Here is a 20,462-nt window from a genome sequence, read left to right on the forward strand (position 1 = left end):
TCCATTATTCTCCACTATTTTGTAGAGCATGAAAAGGTATAGCAATTTCAATTAGATATCATGTCAGCAAAGACAAAGCTAAAGCCTGTAAACGTTGGAATTGATTAAGCATCAGGTAATAAACTGTTCTTTCTTAGAGCACTTATGGGTAAAATTTTAAATGGGTTAAAATTATTTGTAAGTGAAAAGGAACTTTAATCCCAAAGGCATCCTATATGATCTGTAGTTATGCTCTTACTTGGGAGATGGCGCTTTTTAAAGCTACCTCGTATTTTCAGGTTTTTCATTATATTGTTAATCTGAAATCCCAGTGGTGGCTAAGTAAGATTATAAATCACAAAGCTGTCTGTTCAGTCATCCATTGGACTCTGAGCACGTCATTTTACTTGGTTGTACTGAAGCTGTACAAATATATGTAAAAACTTGTACTTTAGTTCCATCTTGGCTAGGCTAGGTCATCACTACTTGTAGACATCAGAATCTGTCCCATTTTCATATCCAACACATGGCCTGTAATTCTGTACTTGTGAAGTTACTTTAAATGGTGTTGACTTTAGAAAGAGATTATGTAATATAAAGGTTTTTTATTTGTTTGCAGGTTGAGTGGCACATCACCATTTCAAGGAGAGACAGATGCTGAGACAATGAACAACATCATGGCTGTCAATTATGAGTTCGATCAGAAGCATTTCAGCCAGACCAGTGCCATGGGAAAAGACTTCATTGAAAAGCTTTTGGTAAAGAATTACAGGTCAGTACAAAGGGAGAAACTTAAGTCTGTTAAATTTGTTTTTTCTCGATATTGAAGCAGCTGAGATCTTCATTCCTTTGTAAACAGTGAAGGCAGTCTAAGAGTTCACACATTTGACAGATGATGAAGTCAGATTTTTTGATCCAGTAAAGTTGCTTCTGAGGTGGCTATTGGGGCATTAACACATCCCTAATCTTTTTGATTTTCCATCCATCCATCCATTTTCCAACCCGCTGAATCCGAACACAGGGTCACGGTGGTCTGCGGGAGCCAATCCCAGCCAACACAGGGCACAAGGCAGGAACCAATCCCGGGCAGGGTGCCAACCCACCGCAGGACACACACAAACACACCCACACACCAAGCACACACTAGGGCCAATTTAGAGTCGCCAATCCACCTAACCAGCATGTCTTTGGACCGTGGGAGAGAAACCGGAGCGCCCAGAGTAAACCCACGCAGACACGGGGAGAACATGCAAACTTCACGCAGGGAGGACCCGGGAAGCGAACCCGGGTCTCCTAACTGCGAGGCAGCAGTGCTACCACTGCGCCACCATGCCGCTCTTTTTGATTTTATTAGAATTTAACAGTATACTTATATTTAGGCCCGCCAAAATTTCATTGTTGTTGTCAAGACAAAGACCTTTTGAGTGTGCATAAGTTGCTTGACTCTGAACATCTGTGGTGAAATGTGACAGGGGTCTATAGTGGTGCTAGGTTTGTTTAAAAATAAAACAGTGGAGCATCTTATATCCCAAGAATGTAGGTGTGAGGTTAGATAGCCATGCTTCTTTGGGGAACTTCATGAGGGAATTGGCTAGATAAGGTTACATGCACAAATGCAGTTGGCACACCCATCCCTTATTGAGGCTCCCCAGATTGTTTGGTGCACCTGAACTCACTAGGTATAAAAGGGGTTCGAGAGCAAACAAGGGTGAAATCGAATGAAATCAAGTGTAGGTAAAAATCAAGGGAGAGACAAAAAGAGAGAAAATGTCAGTATCGAAGTTGAGCTGGTGCAGAGATAAAGAGGCATGGCGGCTGGGATGTCCCCTGATGAGTGAAATGAATGGCTTCCCAAGGGTCAGGGTCGAGCTTGTTGAGCATCAGATGAGCAGAAGTGGCTGATTGCACTAATGGTCATCCTTCATACGGCACAGGATAGTGGAGGGATGATGGAGCAGGGTTCTCGTGGTTGCTGCTTACAGCAAAGGTTGACTGTGCTTGGTAACATCTTGGCTCTGTTGAACAGCCAAGAACAGGAAGCAGAGGAAGCGGAATTAGAGCGAGTGCTGGTGCTGAAAAGGCAAGATAGAAAAATTAAGCCAATTATGACTTTTTTATTCTTGATTTTAACCAATTTATTTGATTTATTTATTGATGGATTTAAACATTCACAAAGAAATTGCTTTTTATTGAGGATTATTTACTGAACTGCACTACAGTTTTTGGACATTGTTTGGATTGTTTGTGAATAAATGCACTGAGCACTTCTACACCAAGATTGTTGTTTGTGTCCTCATTGTCCTAGTCCATCTCGTTACATGACTATTGCTGTCCCAGGGACAGGGAGAAGCCCATGCCTGTGGGCACTTGGGACATCACACCTGTTATGATGACAATGATCACAGAACACCTCTGTTTATTTGTAGATGCTCTTAAACTTCACAGTAAGAAGAGTGCAGTTGAATTATTAGTTTTCTTTTCTTAAATATGGCCGCCAATCGAGTTGTTTACCTCAAAGCAGTCTTCTAATAGTCTATTCAATTTGTTATGTAATGGTTATAGTGGTAGAATGTAGTCCCTTGCAACCAGTCTCTCAGTCGGACACTATAAATACTAGCTTTAGCTGAACTTCATGCTTACTGTACTTTGTTTAGAATATTGGGACTCATTGCCACGTGACTGCATTCCTGTTCTAAGTGGTCTGCTATGATTTTGCTGTTATCATTTCTTTGATAGTTGCTATGTTAGCCCAATAGTTAGTGCTGTTGCTCCAGTGTCTGGGGTTGCATGTTCTTCCTGGGTTTTCCAGTCTTCGTATCACATTGCGTTAGATTAATTGGTGATTGTTAATGGTACCTGTATGAATAAGAGTAAAATATGGATGTGTTCTTAAGTTGACCCTGTGGAAGTGGTGCCACATCCAAGATGGTTCTTGCTTTATGCCCAATGTTGCTGCAATACTCTCCACCCTTCTATGACCATAACTTTAATTAAGCAGGTTTAAGAATGTTGTGTTCTACATTTTTTAATTGGCCTTTAATTGACACACAATTTGCCCAGGAAGAATTTCAGGTGTCCTATTCAGGTTTTATGTTTTGGAACCATATGTGTTTAACTAAAATTAATTTTAAAGTTACAATACTTCAGAGCACAGAAACACTTTCTGTCTGTTTAAAAAAGAGTTAAATAAATGTCTTAGGTTAGCTCAATTAAGTGACTGTTTCAAAATAAACAATATACAAAGGGAAAGAGTAATTCAAAGCTCCATTGGATATTTTTATACAGTCTAGTTCCTAACTGTTAGAGTGCCTGTTCATTTGCCTTCCTCAGACTGTCTTTTTGGATCCAGCCACCTCCTGCTCTTCTCTTTCTTCCCTTCTCTTCTCTCTCAGGTTTTCTTCTACACACCAGTCGAGCGCATACCAAACCTTTCCTCCAACTTTACACTCCATGCTAGAATGAGTTAAAGAGGCTTTTGAGATCAGTTTGCTTTGGGGAGCATCCCTTCATTAACTTTATATGTTCAGAAAGTGTTCTGGGACCTCTACTCCCTTTAGTGGCTCCAGGTATTTCCTGAATTCCTGCCTCTTCTTCCACATAATCAACCAGGAAACACCCAGGTCACCTGTCCTCTGTAACACATAGCAAGATTGCTTTCAAGGAGACACAGCATGGCAGCTCAGATTAACAAGATTATCAAAGATGAGCAGATTATAAAAGATATCAGAGTTACTATCTTCCCTCTGAGCAATTCTGTTCTATATGATATCTGTGAATTTGGCAATAACTTTGATACCCAATTTCACTAAGCAGTGATGACACCATGAACTCATTGTAACATTTTGTGAGTACTACTTGTTCTTGTAATCTTTCTAAAACCCTAAGCCTTTTTACCAGAACCCCCACTCAGTCAATAAATAAACAGATTAAAAAAAAGAATGGTATAGTTGGTTGTGTACTAATCTTATTACACCAATACTCATACCACCACAAAAATACACAACCCACCCTTGAAATAAACAAGAACAATGAAAACACACATTCCAGATAAATGTATTTTCAAACATGTAAATGAAAAGTATGTTTAACTGAACCAATTCCAGAGATGATATGAAAACAACAAACAATACAATCCAAAGAAAGAAATGTTACATGCTTACTCAGATGTAATCTGAGGCTGGGGTTATACTTAATGCAGCACGGCACATGCCCCTGCAAGTGCTACTGCTACACAAGCTGTGTATACTTGCGCATGTACTTTATGTAAATCTGGAGGATTCCACCGGGTGGCAGTGCAAAATATCACAGTGAGAAAACAATGTTCTACTTCGCTGTGTTGTGAATTGCCGGAAACATCCATTAAATTCCCAGGACACCTTGCCACAATATCTCTGAAAATGAGGAATATTTAATGATTACATTCATCAATCCAGGGGTGCACCTATTACAACATGCATCGGGTACGAGGCAGAAACAATCCCTGGACGAGGCATCAGCTCATCACAAGGTGAATGCAAGCACACACGTACACTAGCATCATTTTAGCATCACCAAATCCCCAAACTGCATGTCCTTGGAAGGATACCTGTCCACACTATGGAAACCCACCAGGAAAATGTGCAACACCCAGGCAGGAAACACCAGAGACATGACTCCCTATGAGGCAGCAGCGCTACTGCTGCACCACCATGCCGCCCCCACATGTTTAATTATCAACAGTATTCTTTATTTAAATTAACTTAACGATTTATCTGTAAAATGTAACATACATGCTTTAACGCATTTCATAAATCTAATGTGTTCTATGTGCCAATCCCAGAAGCACATAGTGGTTAACAAGTGGATCAGTTTTAGGATGACGTTTATGACGTTCTGCTTTAATGACAAAATAAACTATGGGATTAAAGTTGAAAATGTTTTTTTCTCTGTGACTGAAATACATTCTGATGCTGTTGTGAAAGTGCAAAAGAAAAAAAATGAGATGGCACAGACCTTTAAAATATATCATGTCATTACCAATGGGAATATGTGGTGCTTGTATTACCTATGCGAGAAATAGATGAAGAAAAGCACCACAAATACATTTGTATGTCAGCATTTAAGTTTGATGATTTGCTTCACCGCATCAAACCATTCATCAAACATTGAAGCACACACATTAATCCTGTAGGATCTACAAAGCCGTTTGCTGTCACATGTAATAATAATAATAATAATAATAAATTTTATTTATATTGCACTTTATATTTTAGCAATCTCAAAGTGTTACAAAGTAAAAATAAAGTAATAAAATAAGAAAATCTATAAATACTTTAACAAAATGTCTTTCTAAAAAGATGAGTTTTTAGATTTCGTTTAAAAGCATCAGTCGACTGTGGGGCTCTCAGGTAGTCAGGGAGGGCGTTCCACAGCTCGGCGCCACAGATGAAAAAGCCCTATCACCCATGCTGCAAAGCTTGGTTCTATTGACTTGGAGAGTGTTAGTGTGTACAGAGCGGAAGGTGCGTGAGGAGGTATGAGGGGTAAGGAGTTCCTGTAAGTAAAGGGGGGCATGTCCATAAATGCACTGATGGGTGAGGAGAACGACCTTGTACTCTATTCTGAGTGGGACAGGGAGCCAGTGAAGGGTTTTCAGGATTGGGATGATATGGTCATGCTTTCGCACCCTCATCAGGATCCTGGCAGCGCTATTCTGGATATACTGGAGTCTCTGGATACTCTTGCCAGGAATCCCGATGAGGAGCGCATTACAGTAATCCAGCCTGGAGGAGACAAAGGCATGGACGAGCTTCTCTGCATCTGCCAGGGTGAGTGTTGGGCGGAGTTTAGCGGTGTTCTTGAGGTGGTAGAAAGAAGACTTAAAAAGGTGTTTGATGTGGGTGTCAAAGGTGAATTGAGGGTCCATTTTAACACCCAAATTTGTGACAGATGTGGAAAGGGGGATGTTTTGGCCAGAGAAAGTGATACTGGTGATGGTAGAAGAGCGGAGATGGTGTGATGTGCCAACTAAGATGGTTTCTATTTTGGATCTGTTCAGCTGAAGAAAGTTGAGCCTCATCCATGCCTCATGTTGATAGTAAACAGAGATTCTGAAGCCATGTTCCAACTTGAACACACTGTGCCCCCCAATTTTTTTGCTGGTACTGCAACTTGCGCACATGTCACATTAATTTCTGAGGATGTGTTCAGAGGACACGTCAGATGAACACTGGGAATGCGTGGCAGCCATGATGCATGTGTGTACACATTCTGAGTGTGAAGTTTAAACCAGCACTAACTCTGAAATGTTCCTAGGTTAGATAGCAGGCCTTTCTGGGCCAGCCCAACACAAGACATTCTGCTTACCACAGAACATAAGATTTTTTAAATTGTATGCATGTTGTTAATGTTAGAGACCTTACTGATAACAACAGATTTCACCAATTTTCTGCGGCCTCTAGTCTGTCTTCAGTTAATTGAGCATACACTAGAACATTATGTCCACAAGAATCATCACACATTAACAGGTTAAAAATCACATTTTAGAGAGTCCTGACACTCTGCACCTGGGATGTCATTAAATTTCTCTATAAAAAAATGAAACTTGAAAAGAAACACAGCAGATGTCAGTGTGCTGCATTAGTTTGTGCATTATTTTGTTGTGAAATTTCAAAAAGAAATAAGAAACCTCTATCTCATTTGAGAGGAAGAGTCTCTCTTCTTCACTGCAATGTTTGTGTAAATTTTTCTGTTCATCTGTAATTAATATTGTCTTTCATACATGACATCAGGATTCAGGGTGATAAATATTGCACATGTTTAGTAGTTACTATTTGAAAAGAGCAGCTGTCACTGGACTTTGAATAAGTAAGGGTGGATAAGGATAATTACTACGCATGTCGCATTACAGCATAATCTAGGAAGATAATCGTTTAAGAACCTGCCTTAAATAGGGAAGGGAGGAATCTGGCCCAAAATTGGGCCTATTGTCCTGTTAATGTATGTCTAGTGTTGGTTTACACAAGAACAAAAATACTTACAGTATAAGAATTAAAATCGATAATGTGGCTAGTAACTTATATTTCCTGTTGGCTCCATCCAAAGTTGTAACTGCTTTAATATGAAGGCCTGTCCTTATTTTGTTTGGTTAACAGAACCCATCTACATTGTTTTATGTGGTCATAGTTTTAAAACTTTGCCTTCAAGACTATACAGTTCATATTATTATTGAAATGTATGCATAGAACAGGGGTTCTGAACCTGGGTGCCCACATCCCCAAGTGGTGTGAGATGGCATTTCAGGCATTTGAGTGACGTGTGTTGTTTGACTTTTTCATGGTGCAACTGGTGTCTTGTGGTGTGCCATCATTTGTAGGTCATTTATTAGTTAGTGCTCCTGTTCCATAATATGAAAAGAATCAACCATTGTGCGCACAATTATTACCTGTGAATGAGCCAAAAAAATGCACACATTGTGTGTTCCTTACTACAGACAGAGTGTTTGATAAGGTAAATAACTTTTTTTTTAAGAGAATGGACTTTGGATCTTGCAATGATCCTTACAGAAGGGCATGTTCTAGTATTGATTTCTGTGCAAACCCTACTCATGAAACGTCATTGATTTTGAGGTTTGATTGACATTTTTTCCTGAGTGGGGCAGGCCTTCTCTTCTGTTGGTGGTCCTGGCACAGCACAGCAATTTTAAATGTGTGGGGCATCTGTTTTTTAAATTGCAATGCAGGTGTTATCAGGGGACAAAGCACATCCACTGTTTCATTGCTTATTAGCATGCTAGCACCCATTGCTTCACTGGGGTCTCCAATTCCCCAAAACCCTTGATTGCTGATGGTGTGTCATTTCCTCATGGCACTTAAATTTTCACACTATACCCCAACCCCTGGATCATCAATCAAGTGTCTAAGTTTCACAGGGGACACATATAGAAAATCATTATTGATTTATATTTGAATTTTATGCACTTAGTTAAAAGCTTATTTTTTGAGTTCAATTTGTTCACCCGCAGTACTGTATGTGGTTTTGTTTCTTTTTTCCATTCGGTATGGTATATAAAATACGAGACATCAGACAGACAAGCTTCTCTTCTGTCTGTGAGGTTCAAAACACATATGTTCTTTTTTTCTTGTTGCTACATTCTATGCATTATACTGTTGGCTGAACACTCGTTGGTTCTCAGCTCTTGCATGTAATCAGCAAACACCTCCGATCAAAGAGAAAATCAAACCTATTTGATTCTGTCCTAGCCAGTTGCAGACTAGTTGGTCTCAGTCGGTGGGTATGGCAAATCAGGTGATCAGCTTCACAGGAGCGTGCTGGTGACTGACACCGACTGACTAAGATTATGTAAATAAAGTCTACAACTGAAAATCTCTAAAAAAATTAATCTAATCTTAATACATAATTTGCCAGTCTCCTCACTCACTCACTCACTCACTCACTCACTCACTCACTCACTCACTCACTCACTCACTCACTCACTCACTCACTCACTCACTCACTCACTCACTCACTCACTCACGTCTGTCTGAACCCGAATGCACAGTCGCCTTCTGCGCATGTCCGAAGCCGAATGCGCAGTCGCCTTCTGCGCAGCTGGCCGATAAACCTTGCGAGACCAACATCGCGGCAGGCGGCAGATTTACGGCCGCGAAAATTCAAAGAGAAAGGCGACTTCGATTAAAGCTCTAGAGGCCTGAAAGGCGATTTCGACTACAGCTCGAGGCCTAATTACGCATTCATTCAATACACCTATATCAGGTTTGTGGTGCGGAATGCGCAGTCGCCTTCTGCGCATGTCCGAAGCTGAATGCGCAGTCACCTTCTGCGCAGCTGCCCGAAAAACCTTACGAGACCGACATCGCAGCAGGCGGCAGATTTACGCCCGTGAAAATTCAAAGAGAAAGGCGACTATGGCCGCGAAAATTCAAAGAGAAAGGCGATTTCGATTAAAGCTCTAGAGGCCTGAAAGGCGATTTCGAGTACAGCTTGAGGCCTAATTACGCATTCATTCAATACACCTATATCAGGTTTGTGGTGCTTATACTTATTATATATTATACTATTCCACTCGTGCCCGTTTCATCTTACGTTGTCGAAACGGGCTCTTTGTCTGGTATGATATAACCTTAAGCAGCACAAGCCATTTTAAATGAGGAGATTTGATGTTTTGTGTAATGGATGAGGCCTTTCAGTATGCTAATTAACTCAATTTACCCCTCCAGAGTCAAACTGTACTTAAAATGTCCTGAAATTTAAACTACACTAAAACCAAGCTGCGTTTAAAAGCTGATGTGTATTTAGGTAGATCTTACAACTCCAGCAGTAAATATATGAGCCCTCAGTAATTCACAATGTATCATCTGCACTAAATGATCTAACTTTATGTAAAGATTGAGTCTGTGGTGGAAAATAAAAATACAGTTATGATCACAACATTTCAGCTTTTGTTTCTAACTTTCTTTATTGTTTTCACCTTGGAATTAATTCTCCCTGACAATTACTGTATAATACAGATGGTATTTTTTTCCCAAATTATATGTTTTATGCCTGCTCCAGTTTATTTGTACGTTGACCAATTTCGTTCTGAATGATAATATTGGTCCATTTAGACTTCAGTTTATAATCTAAAGCATTTATTCCATTCTAACCACTTAATTATTCTGGCAACATTGGGTGCAAGGCAGGGACTAACCTTAGATAGAGACTGTTTGATTGTTTTTATATAAAATCCTAGGTTGCCATTTGCATCAGATATCTGAAGCATTCTTATCATCATAGAAAAGTGACACTCGATAAATATTAAGTTAATATGAACGCTGATAAGAACATTGATATCTGTGCCACTTTTTCATTTTGAAAAATCAGGTCTCCCTATTACCTCCCTGGGCCACTCTTTTTCAACAAGTAGCTTCTCTTGTTGTCTGGAGAACCTCTGTCTAAGCACACTCCCCAGCCTTTCTGCATAAGTACGTTTAGTATTTAAGCAGGCTATGGCTAGTGACCAATGCCTGTTCGTTAGGGTCTCTTTCAGAGGTGCTTCGTCCACCTGTTTTTTTCCAGCAAAAAATTAAATTATAAACTTATTTGAAAGTGAATGCTTTTTTTTTTAAGTAAAATAAATACATTCTGATTGTTGTTATTTATTAAAAGCAAAGATACATGCTATTTTTCAGCAATGCCTATCTGTTTTGTCCTCTGTTGCCTATTTTAGAGTGTACTATATTTGGGCATTTTTTAATTAATTTGAAATAAACTTGTTTTTAATGTATGCCATGCAAAATACCGCTGGGCAGCTGGCACAAAGGACTAGGCCCGTTTAAGATCTAAACACATTGCAGTAGCCCATAAGTTTGTAGTGTAATTTTTCCTTTTTTCTTACTTCCTTGTGTTGTTAGTGATAATAAACTCACAGTGTAAATGCCTGCTGTCACTTGAGGTTTTCTTTCATAAGCTTGCAATAGGCAATGTGGAAGTAAGTAACCAGAGGCATGTGAGAAACAGAACCTGACATTTCATTCCAATAACCACTTTACCAGCCAGTTTCTGAAAGTTCCTGTTCACTAAATATTGTCTTCTGTAGCTGTCTCCTTGCAATACATTATTCATGTGTCTTAAAAAGAAAAATGTACTTTGTTTGATGGGCCCATTAATTCTGACATAATTTCTTGGCATAGGAAATGGCTCACCAGCAGTTGTAGTCGACTATTCACATGTATACATGCCATATGCTTTGTTTTTAGGGAATATTCTCTGTAGAAAAGCCTGCTGCATGTAATTTGTGGCAAAGGTAGGTGGCATCAGTTTTGATCTTATTCATGTAAGTTGAGCCTCAATTTATGCTTAAGGCTTAATTGGCGGAGGTTACTTCTTTCTCAGTATATTTGTGTATACAGTATATTAAATAGTTTTTTGGTAGTTCTTGTTGTTACACAACATTTCCGATGACTTTCAGTCACAGACTCGTATGACTGCCAGTTGTGTACTGTGACATATCCAGTAACTTTGGCCTGCTAGTTCGTAACTCACCCAGATTTGATTTTGTCTTTATTCGTACAGGAGAGCTTTGTGTGCATAAAGGCTGACACCAATGAGCGCCCATCCGGAAGAACAGTGCATATAATGCAGTCATATGTAATAAGGAATACAGGTGTTTTAGACCTCAACAGAACAGAGGCTTGTCTGCCTGATGTCTTGTGTTTTACATATCATGACAGAATGGCATAAAGATAAAGGATAGAGATTATAGCTGAACTCACCATACCTGTAAACCCTTCGTATAGCAGAAGCTAAATCAACCAGCACATTATTGGTTGTCAGAAAAAGGGCTGAGCATACAATTCTTTGGAAAAGTGAAACTGAGCTGGAAAATTGTCATACAGTCAGGTAATCTGACATCCCCAGAGATTTTTAGTCATGTAAATTGACATGCTTCAGTGACAAGATGAGCAATTTCAGTTGTCAAGTTTAACATACCCTTTGATTAGAAGCTGTGACATTCACTTATCCTACCTATATTTGATTTGTTTTCATTACTCAGATTACAATACAAGAATGCATTTCACAATCATTGTTGCCTAACAGGTAAATCTAATTAACATTTAAGATGTTATCTAGTTTACAAAAATAGAAAAAGATTGTCTTTGATGATATGCTGGCATGACTAATTTACAGGGAGCCTTCATAACTTCCTAGCTTAAAGTAAAACTAATGTCGTGTTTGGAATATTTGGTTTATATGCATTTTGGCTAGTTGAGATTTAAATTTTACTGACAATTAGACAACTACTGGAATAGCTGCATTATACATATACAGTAGTGACCAATACAAAACATTTGAATGTTTAAAAAATAAAGTTAGAAAGAATTTATGATTAATGTTAAAAATTAACAACATGTGTTTAGATTAGCCTCTTATTTCTGCTATAAAAAATGACAGATCACACCTGTGGTATTGTGTTAATGGATTGGTTACATTTTAGTATTTAAAAGTCATGTATTTGAGGTCAATAAATTGACAGGGCTCCACCGTAGCTGCATCTTGGAGATGTCTGATGGCAAGAGTGAGCTTTTTATCACACATGTTTTAATATCATGTTCATTTTGGTTTCCCTTTCTAAAATATGTGAAGAAAACAGTTTTGGAGTAACTGATGCAAAGTGTTTTATCAATAATAAAGGAGAGTTAAATAACAAAATTGCTGGAATTTTCTTCCTGTCACACAAACATGTTTGGGATGTATAAAGAAAGCGGAGTACCCAGAGGGAAACAAACCCAGGCAGAAACAGTGAAAATGTAAAAAAAAAACATAGAGATGGCATCCAAACCCAGTGTTCCTATGGTAGAAATATTAAAAACTAGCCGTCATGTCTCATCTTCTTATTGTGTTACATAAATTGAGTATCTTCTGCACACCTTTGCATTCCCATAATGCACATTTATACTAAAGTACACTTGAAGAAAATGAGTACCCAGTAATCTATTGATTCTGTTTGTCAATGGTATAAGCATAATGTAAATGAAACTCACTTACAGTACCTAGGGTAAGCTTTCTGATTGCTAATGGTGCACATTCTTCTTCAGGCAGACCCATTTAACACCAAAGTTTTAAATATCTGAAGTTTTGACTTCCTCAGTAGCTGTTTATTGTGTAGTGACAAACTAGATTTGATGTCATGAGATGCGGAGATAAAGCCTGAAAGCAGATTTAGTCAAACCTGTATGCGTGCCAACAAGAAACTTGTCATGCATCCAAATGTTTATTAGCTGATTTTTATCAGGGTATGGTATCTGATACTATACTGCAATTTAATTTAAAATGTAACTTATCTAGGCATCAGAGCTACACTTAGATGGTGAAATCATGCATTCAAGATATATGCCGATGAAACAGAAAACAGGTAGTCCTGGCACAAGAAAGTGAAAGAGTAAAATGGCTGAAACTGAATTTCAGAGCACAAAACGTCAGTGCATGACCAACACTAAGAAAGTGAAGATAGAGATTTTTAGGTACTATTCACTAGATGGGCAATTCTTCAAAGATCAGTACAGGAGCGCTAAGGCATAGGTACTCCTCAACTGGACAGAGCGCTTTGAGCATGGGTAGGGTTCTGTATAAATCAACAGTTGTGACAGACGCTCGGGGTCCTTGCCCGGTTGGGATACCCTTCTGAGAAGAGGACCGGGGGAGAGGACATATCAACAGCAGTACCTCCCCCAGGACACAAGAGGGCAGCCCCCCTGGTTTGCATTGGGGCCACGGGCTTGGAGCTTAGAAGCTCAACCCTGCTGGGGCCCATGGCCACCAACAGGGAGTGCCTGGACAGCTTCGAAGCATTGGTCTGCAGCACTTCCGCCACACCCGGAAAGTCCAACAAAGAGTTTTTCTTCTTATTGTAATGGCACTTTGATTACCACTACCTTTATATTTTTTATAGTATTAATGAAAAACATTACAGGTGCTGGTCATAAAATTAGAATATCATGACAAAGCTGATTTATTTCAGTAAATCCATTCAAAAAGTGAAACTTGTATATTAGATTCATTCGTTACACACAGACTGATGTATTTCAAATGTTTATTTCTTTTAATTTTGATGATTATAACTGATAACTAATGAAAGTCCCAAATTCAGTATCTCGGAAAATTAGAATATTGTGAAAAGGTTCAATATTGAAGACACCTGGTGCCACACTCTAATCAGCTAATTAACTCAGAACACCTGCAAAAGCCTTTAAATGGTCTCTCAGTCTAGTTCTGTGAGATACACAATCATGGGGAAGACTGCTGACTTGACAGTTGTCCAAAAGACGACCATTGACACCTTGCACAAGGAGGGCAAGACACAAAAGGTCATTGCTAAAGAGGCTGGCTGTTCACAGAGCTCTGTGTCCAAGCACATTAATAGAGAGGTGAAGGGAAGGACAAGATGTGGTAGAAAAAAGTGTACAAGCAATAGGGATAACCGCACCCTGGAGAGGATTGTGAAACAAAACCCATTCAAAAATGTGGGGGAGATTCACAAAGAGTGGACTGCAGCTGGAGTCAGTGCTTCAAGAACCACCACGCACAGACGTATGCAAGACATGGGTTTCAGCTGTCGCATTCCTTGTGTCAAGCCACTCCTGAACAAGAGACAGCAGCAGTCCAAAGGCGAGACACTTCTGACGCTGAGTGGTCCAAAGTTATGTTCTCTGATGAAAGTAAATTTTGCATTTCCTTTGGAGATCAAGGTCCCAGAGTCTGGAGGAAGACAGGAGAGGCACAGAATGCACGTTGCTTGAGGCCCAGTGTAAAGATTCCACAGTCAGTGATGGTTTGGGGTGCCATGTCATCTGCTGGTGTTGGTCCATTGTGTTTTCTGAGGTCCAAGGTCAACGCAGCCATCTACCAGGAAGTTTTAGAGCACTTCATTATTCTTGCTGCTGACGAACTTTATGGAGATGCAGATTTCATTTTCAATCAGGAGCTGGCACCTGCACACAGTGCCAAAGCTACCAGTACCTGGTTTAAGGACCATGGTATCCCTGTTGTTGATTGGCCAGCAAACTCGCCTGACCTTAACCCCATAGAAAATCTATGGAGTATTGTGAAGAGGAAGATGCAATACGCCAGACCCAACAATTCAGAAGAGCTGAAGGCCACTATCAAAGCAACATGGGCTCTCATAACACCTGAGCAGTGCCACAGACTGATCGACTCCATGCCACACCGCATTCCTGCAGTAATCCAGGCCAAAGGAGCCCCAACTAAATATTGAGTGCTGTACATGCTCATACTTTTCATGTTCATACCTTTCAGTTGGCCAACATTTCTAAAAATCCTTTTTTTGCATTGGTCTTAATTGATATTCTAATTTTCCGAGATACTGAATTTGAGACTTTCATTAGTTGTCAGTTATAATCATCAACTTTAAAAGAAATAAACATTTGAAATACATCAGTCTGTGTGTAATGAATGAATCTAATATACAAGTTTCACTTTTTGAATGGAATTACTGAAATAAATCAACTTTGTCATGATATTCTAATTTTATGACCAGCACCTGTATTTTAAGAAAATGTTTTTTGTAACTTTTATTCTGAGTTATGTTGGTACACAGGGTGCCCACATCACAATTTTTAAAAACAGTTTTCTTATTTTAAGTTGATGTCACATTATATGACTTCTAGTCAGATTGGACGTCAAACTTGATGTTAGCAGTATCTCTGGTAAGATCTGGCAACTCGAGCTTGTTAATTAGAAATGACTACAAATCTCTTGGGATGTCAAGTTATGTGACTGTGAGATGGCTTTCCAGCACAATTTCACATTGGCAAAGTACTGCAAGCTTGCCACTTTCTTCTCACAGCCAATAACATGCTGGCTAACTGAAGCCAGGGTCCATGCAAATGGTTTACAGGTCCATTCTGTTGTGGCATGTAAAAAACAAGGTAATTGAACCTCTCTTCTGTTTGCAAGGTCCAAAACACCAATGTTCATTATTCCTGGTTGCTGCATTATATGCATTGTACTTCTCTGTGAGCACTCATTGGTTGCCCACATGTGTCATGCACACAGAGCCCATCCTTACAACTCAAAACAAAATCCAACTTTTGTTGGGGTGAGTCACACACCAGTTAGACTGCAAAGATGCTAGATACGTCACACTACATGACTGGCTGTCACAGTAGCGCACTGCGACTGGCCCCTGACTCACTAGGATTATGTAAATTAAGTCTATGATTGAAAATTGCTGAAATAGATTTGTAATATGTCATAGACTTTAGTAATTCTGTTATATATCCATATGTATTTTCAATCTGGCAGTTAGGCATTCTTTATTGTTAGCAAAAGATCAGTAAAGAACACAAATATTAAGTAATTAATGTTACTGTATTTAAAAAAAGGATTCAGATATGGGGTTTCCAGTATAATATGTTTTGGTTGCCAAAATGATTCCAGGGCAATTCTGGACCTGTTTCTGATAATGTTTGATGCAGATATATTAGGTGGATTTGTTTGTTCAATTTCATGTAGGATTCATTTCAGTGAGTCAGTGGAATGTCATTGTGCTGTTGCAGCACTTGGAACACAATGTCACTTCTGGCTGTGTATCTTGTGTGTGGGGTTCTCCCTGTGTCCATGTGAATTTCCAGGGGACAGTATTTCTAGCCACAGTCTACTGAAATGCATGTGTCTGCTCTATTACAGGCATTTGTTCCATCTGGAGCTTTATCCTGTAATATCTTGTGAAGATGGGATAGACTGGGACCTATCAAGGGCCATTATCCAAAAATGACAAATAGAAAAAGCCTTTTCTACTGTTGTTTCTACAAGATTTATTTCATGCTTCTGAGGAATTCCTTAAAGTCAACAGCATATATTTAACAAGAGTAGACAGAATATTCAACAAATTAATAATACTTGTATCATTTTTGGGAAATAATTGATGTTTCTCAAAATATACAGTTACTTCAAGGTAAATTTGTTAGTAAAGAATAGAAACATGTAGAATGGAGGGAGATAAATCAGAAATTCATATTCATTTGTTGTTTTCATTGCTCTGTTTTAGTTCACCTATTTCTCTGCTGCTACTAAAAAATGAACAAGGAAGAACTTGAGCAGTGTGTGGCTTTACACTGTTTAGACAAAGACAGATTTCCACAGTGTACTTTTTAAGAAAAAAAAAATACATTCTGAAACCCACTTCATTAAAATTATGGTCATGAGGGTTGGAGATTATACTGACAGTGAAAAAAAAAGAACTAAAACAAAGTGTTTACAAGTAATTATTCACAGATTTGTATTATTCAAACATTTTGTATTTAATGATAACCAGTGTCATCATTTCCAGGGAGAGAATGACAGCAGAAGAGTGTCTCATACATCCCTGGATTAAGGTAAAATGTTTTTTTTATATATATTTGCCTTTATCATAGTGGGTTAGGCTGGCAAAGAAATTCATTCTGATTCTCTTTTTGTCTTTTTATAGCCTTTGAACAAGAAGCAAGTTGCACATCGAAGTCGATCATCCATCAATATGAAGAATTTTAAAAAGTTTAATGCCCGCAGGAAATGGAAGGTATGCTGTCAGATGTTCACTATGTATGCTCTTGTTTATCAATTCCAGTGTGGAGATTGACCCAATCTAGTAAAGGTGATAGCTTGTTCTGTCAATGTGTACCTGCGGGGTCTAGGATGCTTTTTTCTATTTATTTACTGTTTAATTTTAACTAGAACTTTAAAAAAGCAATGCCTCTGTTTACAAAATGATAATTTAAACACTTATTTTATGTACAATAGTGATAAACATTATCAAATAACATTCTCACTTGTGCTTAATCCAATTGAAGGTCTTGTGGAGGTGGAACCTATCCAGGGCAGTACTGGGTGCAAGGCAGGAAACAGTACTGGACAGGGCATCAGTCTGTCATAGGGCATGCTTGTGCATTGTCTATTATTTGCACTCACACAGAGGCAGTGTGAAACTGTTAATTAAATGAATCACTATGTTTTTGGGGATATAGGAATACTCGAAGGGAACACCCATGTGAATATAGGGAACCACTCAATCACTCAAAACAAGACCGTGCCGTGCGTAGAATTAACAAAAACAGAAATGTGAGCATGCACAAAAAAATCCAGATGCATAAATCTGTGGGTACACCAACTTCCATGTTGTTCCGCTACATAAATCCTGACTCCCCCCCCCCCCCCCCCCCCCCGACGACTCCTCCCAGAATTTCACATATTTTAATATACAAATAAACAGAAATAGCCCTTTCTACTCAGTGTTCGGTTAAAAGACAATGGAAAAAGCATGTGAAAAAAAGAATTTCAGTGAATGTGATATTGAGGCAAGGAAAACGTACTATTTGTTGGCTTAAGCAGTGGTATGAACAACAGAAAGAAGTTGATCGAGTGATACAGAGTGTGGAGAAACTTGGAAGTTCAAGTTCAGAAAGGATTAGGGAACAGAGAAAAGAAAAAAATTGGGACACAGTGAAAAAAAGGTCAAAATGTCCACTTCAATATCGTAGTTTATTTTGTCATTAAAGTAGAACGTTGTAAACTTAATCGTAAAATCGTTTAATTTACTAGTTTCTCAAATCCCATCGTACCTAAAATAGCACATTAAATGCTTCATATTCTGTGTTCTTCTATGTACTGTGTATGTGAATCACTATGTCCTTCTTAAACTGGCTTTCTCTTACGCCAACAGGGCAAAGAATACATTACATTCATTATATTACAGATCTCAGAACAATTTAAATATTAAGATGTATACTTGATATCATTTTCATGATGAAAGGAATTAAAGCATGTACTAAACATGAGGACACGGTGGCGCAGTGGTAGCGAGGAGCTGGCGCCCCATTCAGAGATTCTTCCTGCCTCCTGCAAGATTGCATTGTTCAAAATACTTTTATCTGATGTGGTTTTCTGATGATTGAGGATTACTTGTATTCTGTTCTGTGTATTGTGTTGTTTTTACCCCCTTTTTTGATACCCACTGCATGCCCAACCTACCTGTAAAGGGGGTCTCTCTTTGAACTGCCTTTCCCAAGGTTTCTTTCATTTTTTCCCCTATAAGGAAGTAGTTTTTCCTTGTCTTCTTAGAGAGTCAAGGCTGGATGGCTATCAAAAGACAGGCAGGGCCTGTTAAAGCCCATTGCAGCACTTCTTGTGTGATTTTGGGCTATACCAAAATAAATTGCATTGTATTGTATTGATCGATCTGGGGCTCCACGCAAGATCTCACCCCGTGGGGTCAAAATGATCACAAGAACGGTGAGCAAAAATCCCAGAACCACACGGGGGGACCTAGTGAATGACCTGCAGAGAGCTGGGACCAAAGTAACAAAGGCTACCATCAGTAACACACTACGCCCCCAGGGACTCAAATCCTGTAGTGCCAGACGTGTCCCCCTGCTTAAGCCAGTACATGTGCAGGCCCGTCTGAAGTTTGCTAGAGAGCATTTGGATGATCCAGAAGAGGATTGGGAGAATGTCAGATGAAAAAAACTCTACTCGTCGTGTTTAGAGGAGAAGAACACCAAAAAACACCATACCTACTATAAGGCATGGGGGTGGAAACATCATGCTTTGGGGCTGTTTTTTTTTCTGCAAAGGGACCAGGATGACTGATCTGTGTAAAGAAAAGAATGAATGGGGCCATGTATCATCAGATTTTGAGTGAAAACCTCTTTCCATCAGCAAGGGCACTGAAGATGAAACGTGGCTGGGTCTTTCAGCATGACAATGATCCCAAACACACCGCCCGGGTAACGAAGGAGTGGCTTCGTAAGAAGCATTTCAAGGTCCTGGAGTGGCCTAGCCAGTCTCCAGATCTCAACCCCATAGAAAATCTTTGGAGGGAGTTGAAAGTCCGTGTTGCCCAGTGACAGCCCCAAAACATCACTGCTCTAGAGGAGATCTGCATGGAGGAAATGGCCAAAATACCAGCAACCGTGTGTGAAAACCTTGTGAAGACTTACAGAAAACGTTTGACCTCTGTCATTGCCAACAAAGGGTATAGAACAAAGTATTGAGATGAACTTTTGTTATTGACCAAATACTTTTTTGCCCCACTGTATGTGTTGGTTATGTTGGAGAAAAGATGGTGCTTTTCTTTATGCTATTTCTAGTTACCCTGTTACAAATCTTAGTAAATGTGTAAGTAAAAAATATGATTTATGCTTGCATGATCATCATAGTGCTTCATTCTGAGCCTTTCATAACTATATAATTCAAGTTTTTTTTTTGTTTTGTTTTTCTGTTAGAGACAGCAGATTTCACTGATGTAATTGGCACTTTCCCTGGTTACAGTGCAATTAGAGTATCGCTCAGTCTTCCCATTTAACAGTAGGCTACATTGGAGGCAAACTATTCCCTTGGATATTGCATTTGAGAAACTGGATTTTTTTTCCCAGCCGCATAAAAACTGAACTTAGGATCAAGTTTTTAAACTGATGATCCAAGCATAGAGAAAAATATTACATTTTAGATATTTAAACATTTACATATGTGATGCTAGAAGAACAGTTCTTCAAAGTAGTAGTAAAGTTATGAGGTAAGGGTTTTATGTCGTAGAGCAGGGGTCCTCAACTCCGGGTCCTGGAGGGCCCCAGTAGCTGCAGGTTTTCATTCTAACCCTTTTCTTAATTAGTGTACTGTTTTTGCGGCTAACTGAAGTTTTATGAATTAATTCTAATTGACTTGTTTTCTAAGACTTGTTCCTCTGAATTGCTTCATTTCTTTCCTTAAATAAAACTCAAACAGAAATGAAATGTGAAGTGAGTGAGCCAACAGAAGGCCAGCTAAGTCAGGCCCTCAAACTCCAACCAGTTGCTTAATTAGGTGCTGATTCTTGTTGTTAATTAAACCTGTTCTTTAATTCCATGGCTTGTTGCTGCACTTATTGTGCAATAGCATACATTTCCAAAATTGTTAATTATCTCTTTTCTAAGAAAAGTGTCAAAATGTTTTGTGGACCTGAGCAGATCAAC

General features: G+C 39.1%; 1 protein-coding gene across 1 annotated transcript in view; it reads left to right on the forward strand.

Annotated features, from left to right (window-relative positions):
* Positions 1-20,462, forward strand: part of si:dkey-240h12.4 (death-associated protein kinase 2) — a 109,213-nt gene that overhangs the window by 83,665 nt on the left and 5,086 nt on the right. Inside the window, exons 8-10 of the mRNA XM_028795069.2 lie at positions 599-751; positions 16,808-16,853; positions 16,946-17,035. Of these exons, the coding sequence (XP_028650902.1) occupies positions 599-751; positions 16,808-16,853; positions 16,946-17,035 (289 nt within the window). The remainder of the gene's footprint in view (positions 1-598; positions 752-16,807; positions 16,854-16,945; positions 17,036-20,462) is intronic.

Source organism: Erpetoichthys calabaricus, chromosome 2 (genome assembly GCF_900747795.2).
Source record: "Erpetoichthys calabaricus chromosome 2, fErpCal1.3, whole genome shotgun sequence".
Lineage (NCBI taxonomy): Eukaryota > Metazoa > Chordata > Cladistia > Polypteriformes > Polypteridae > Erpetoichthys > Erpetoichthys calabaricus.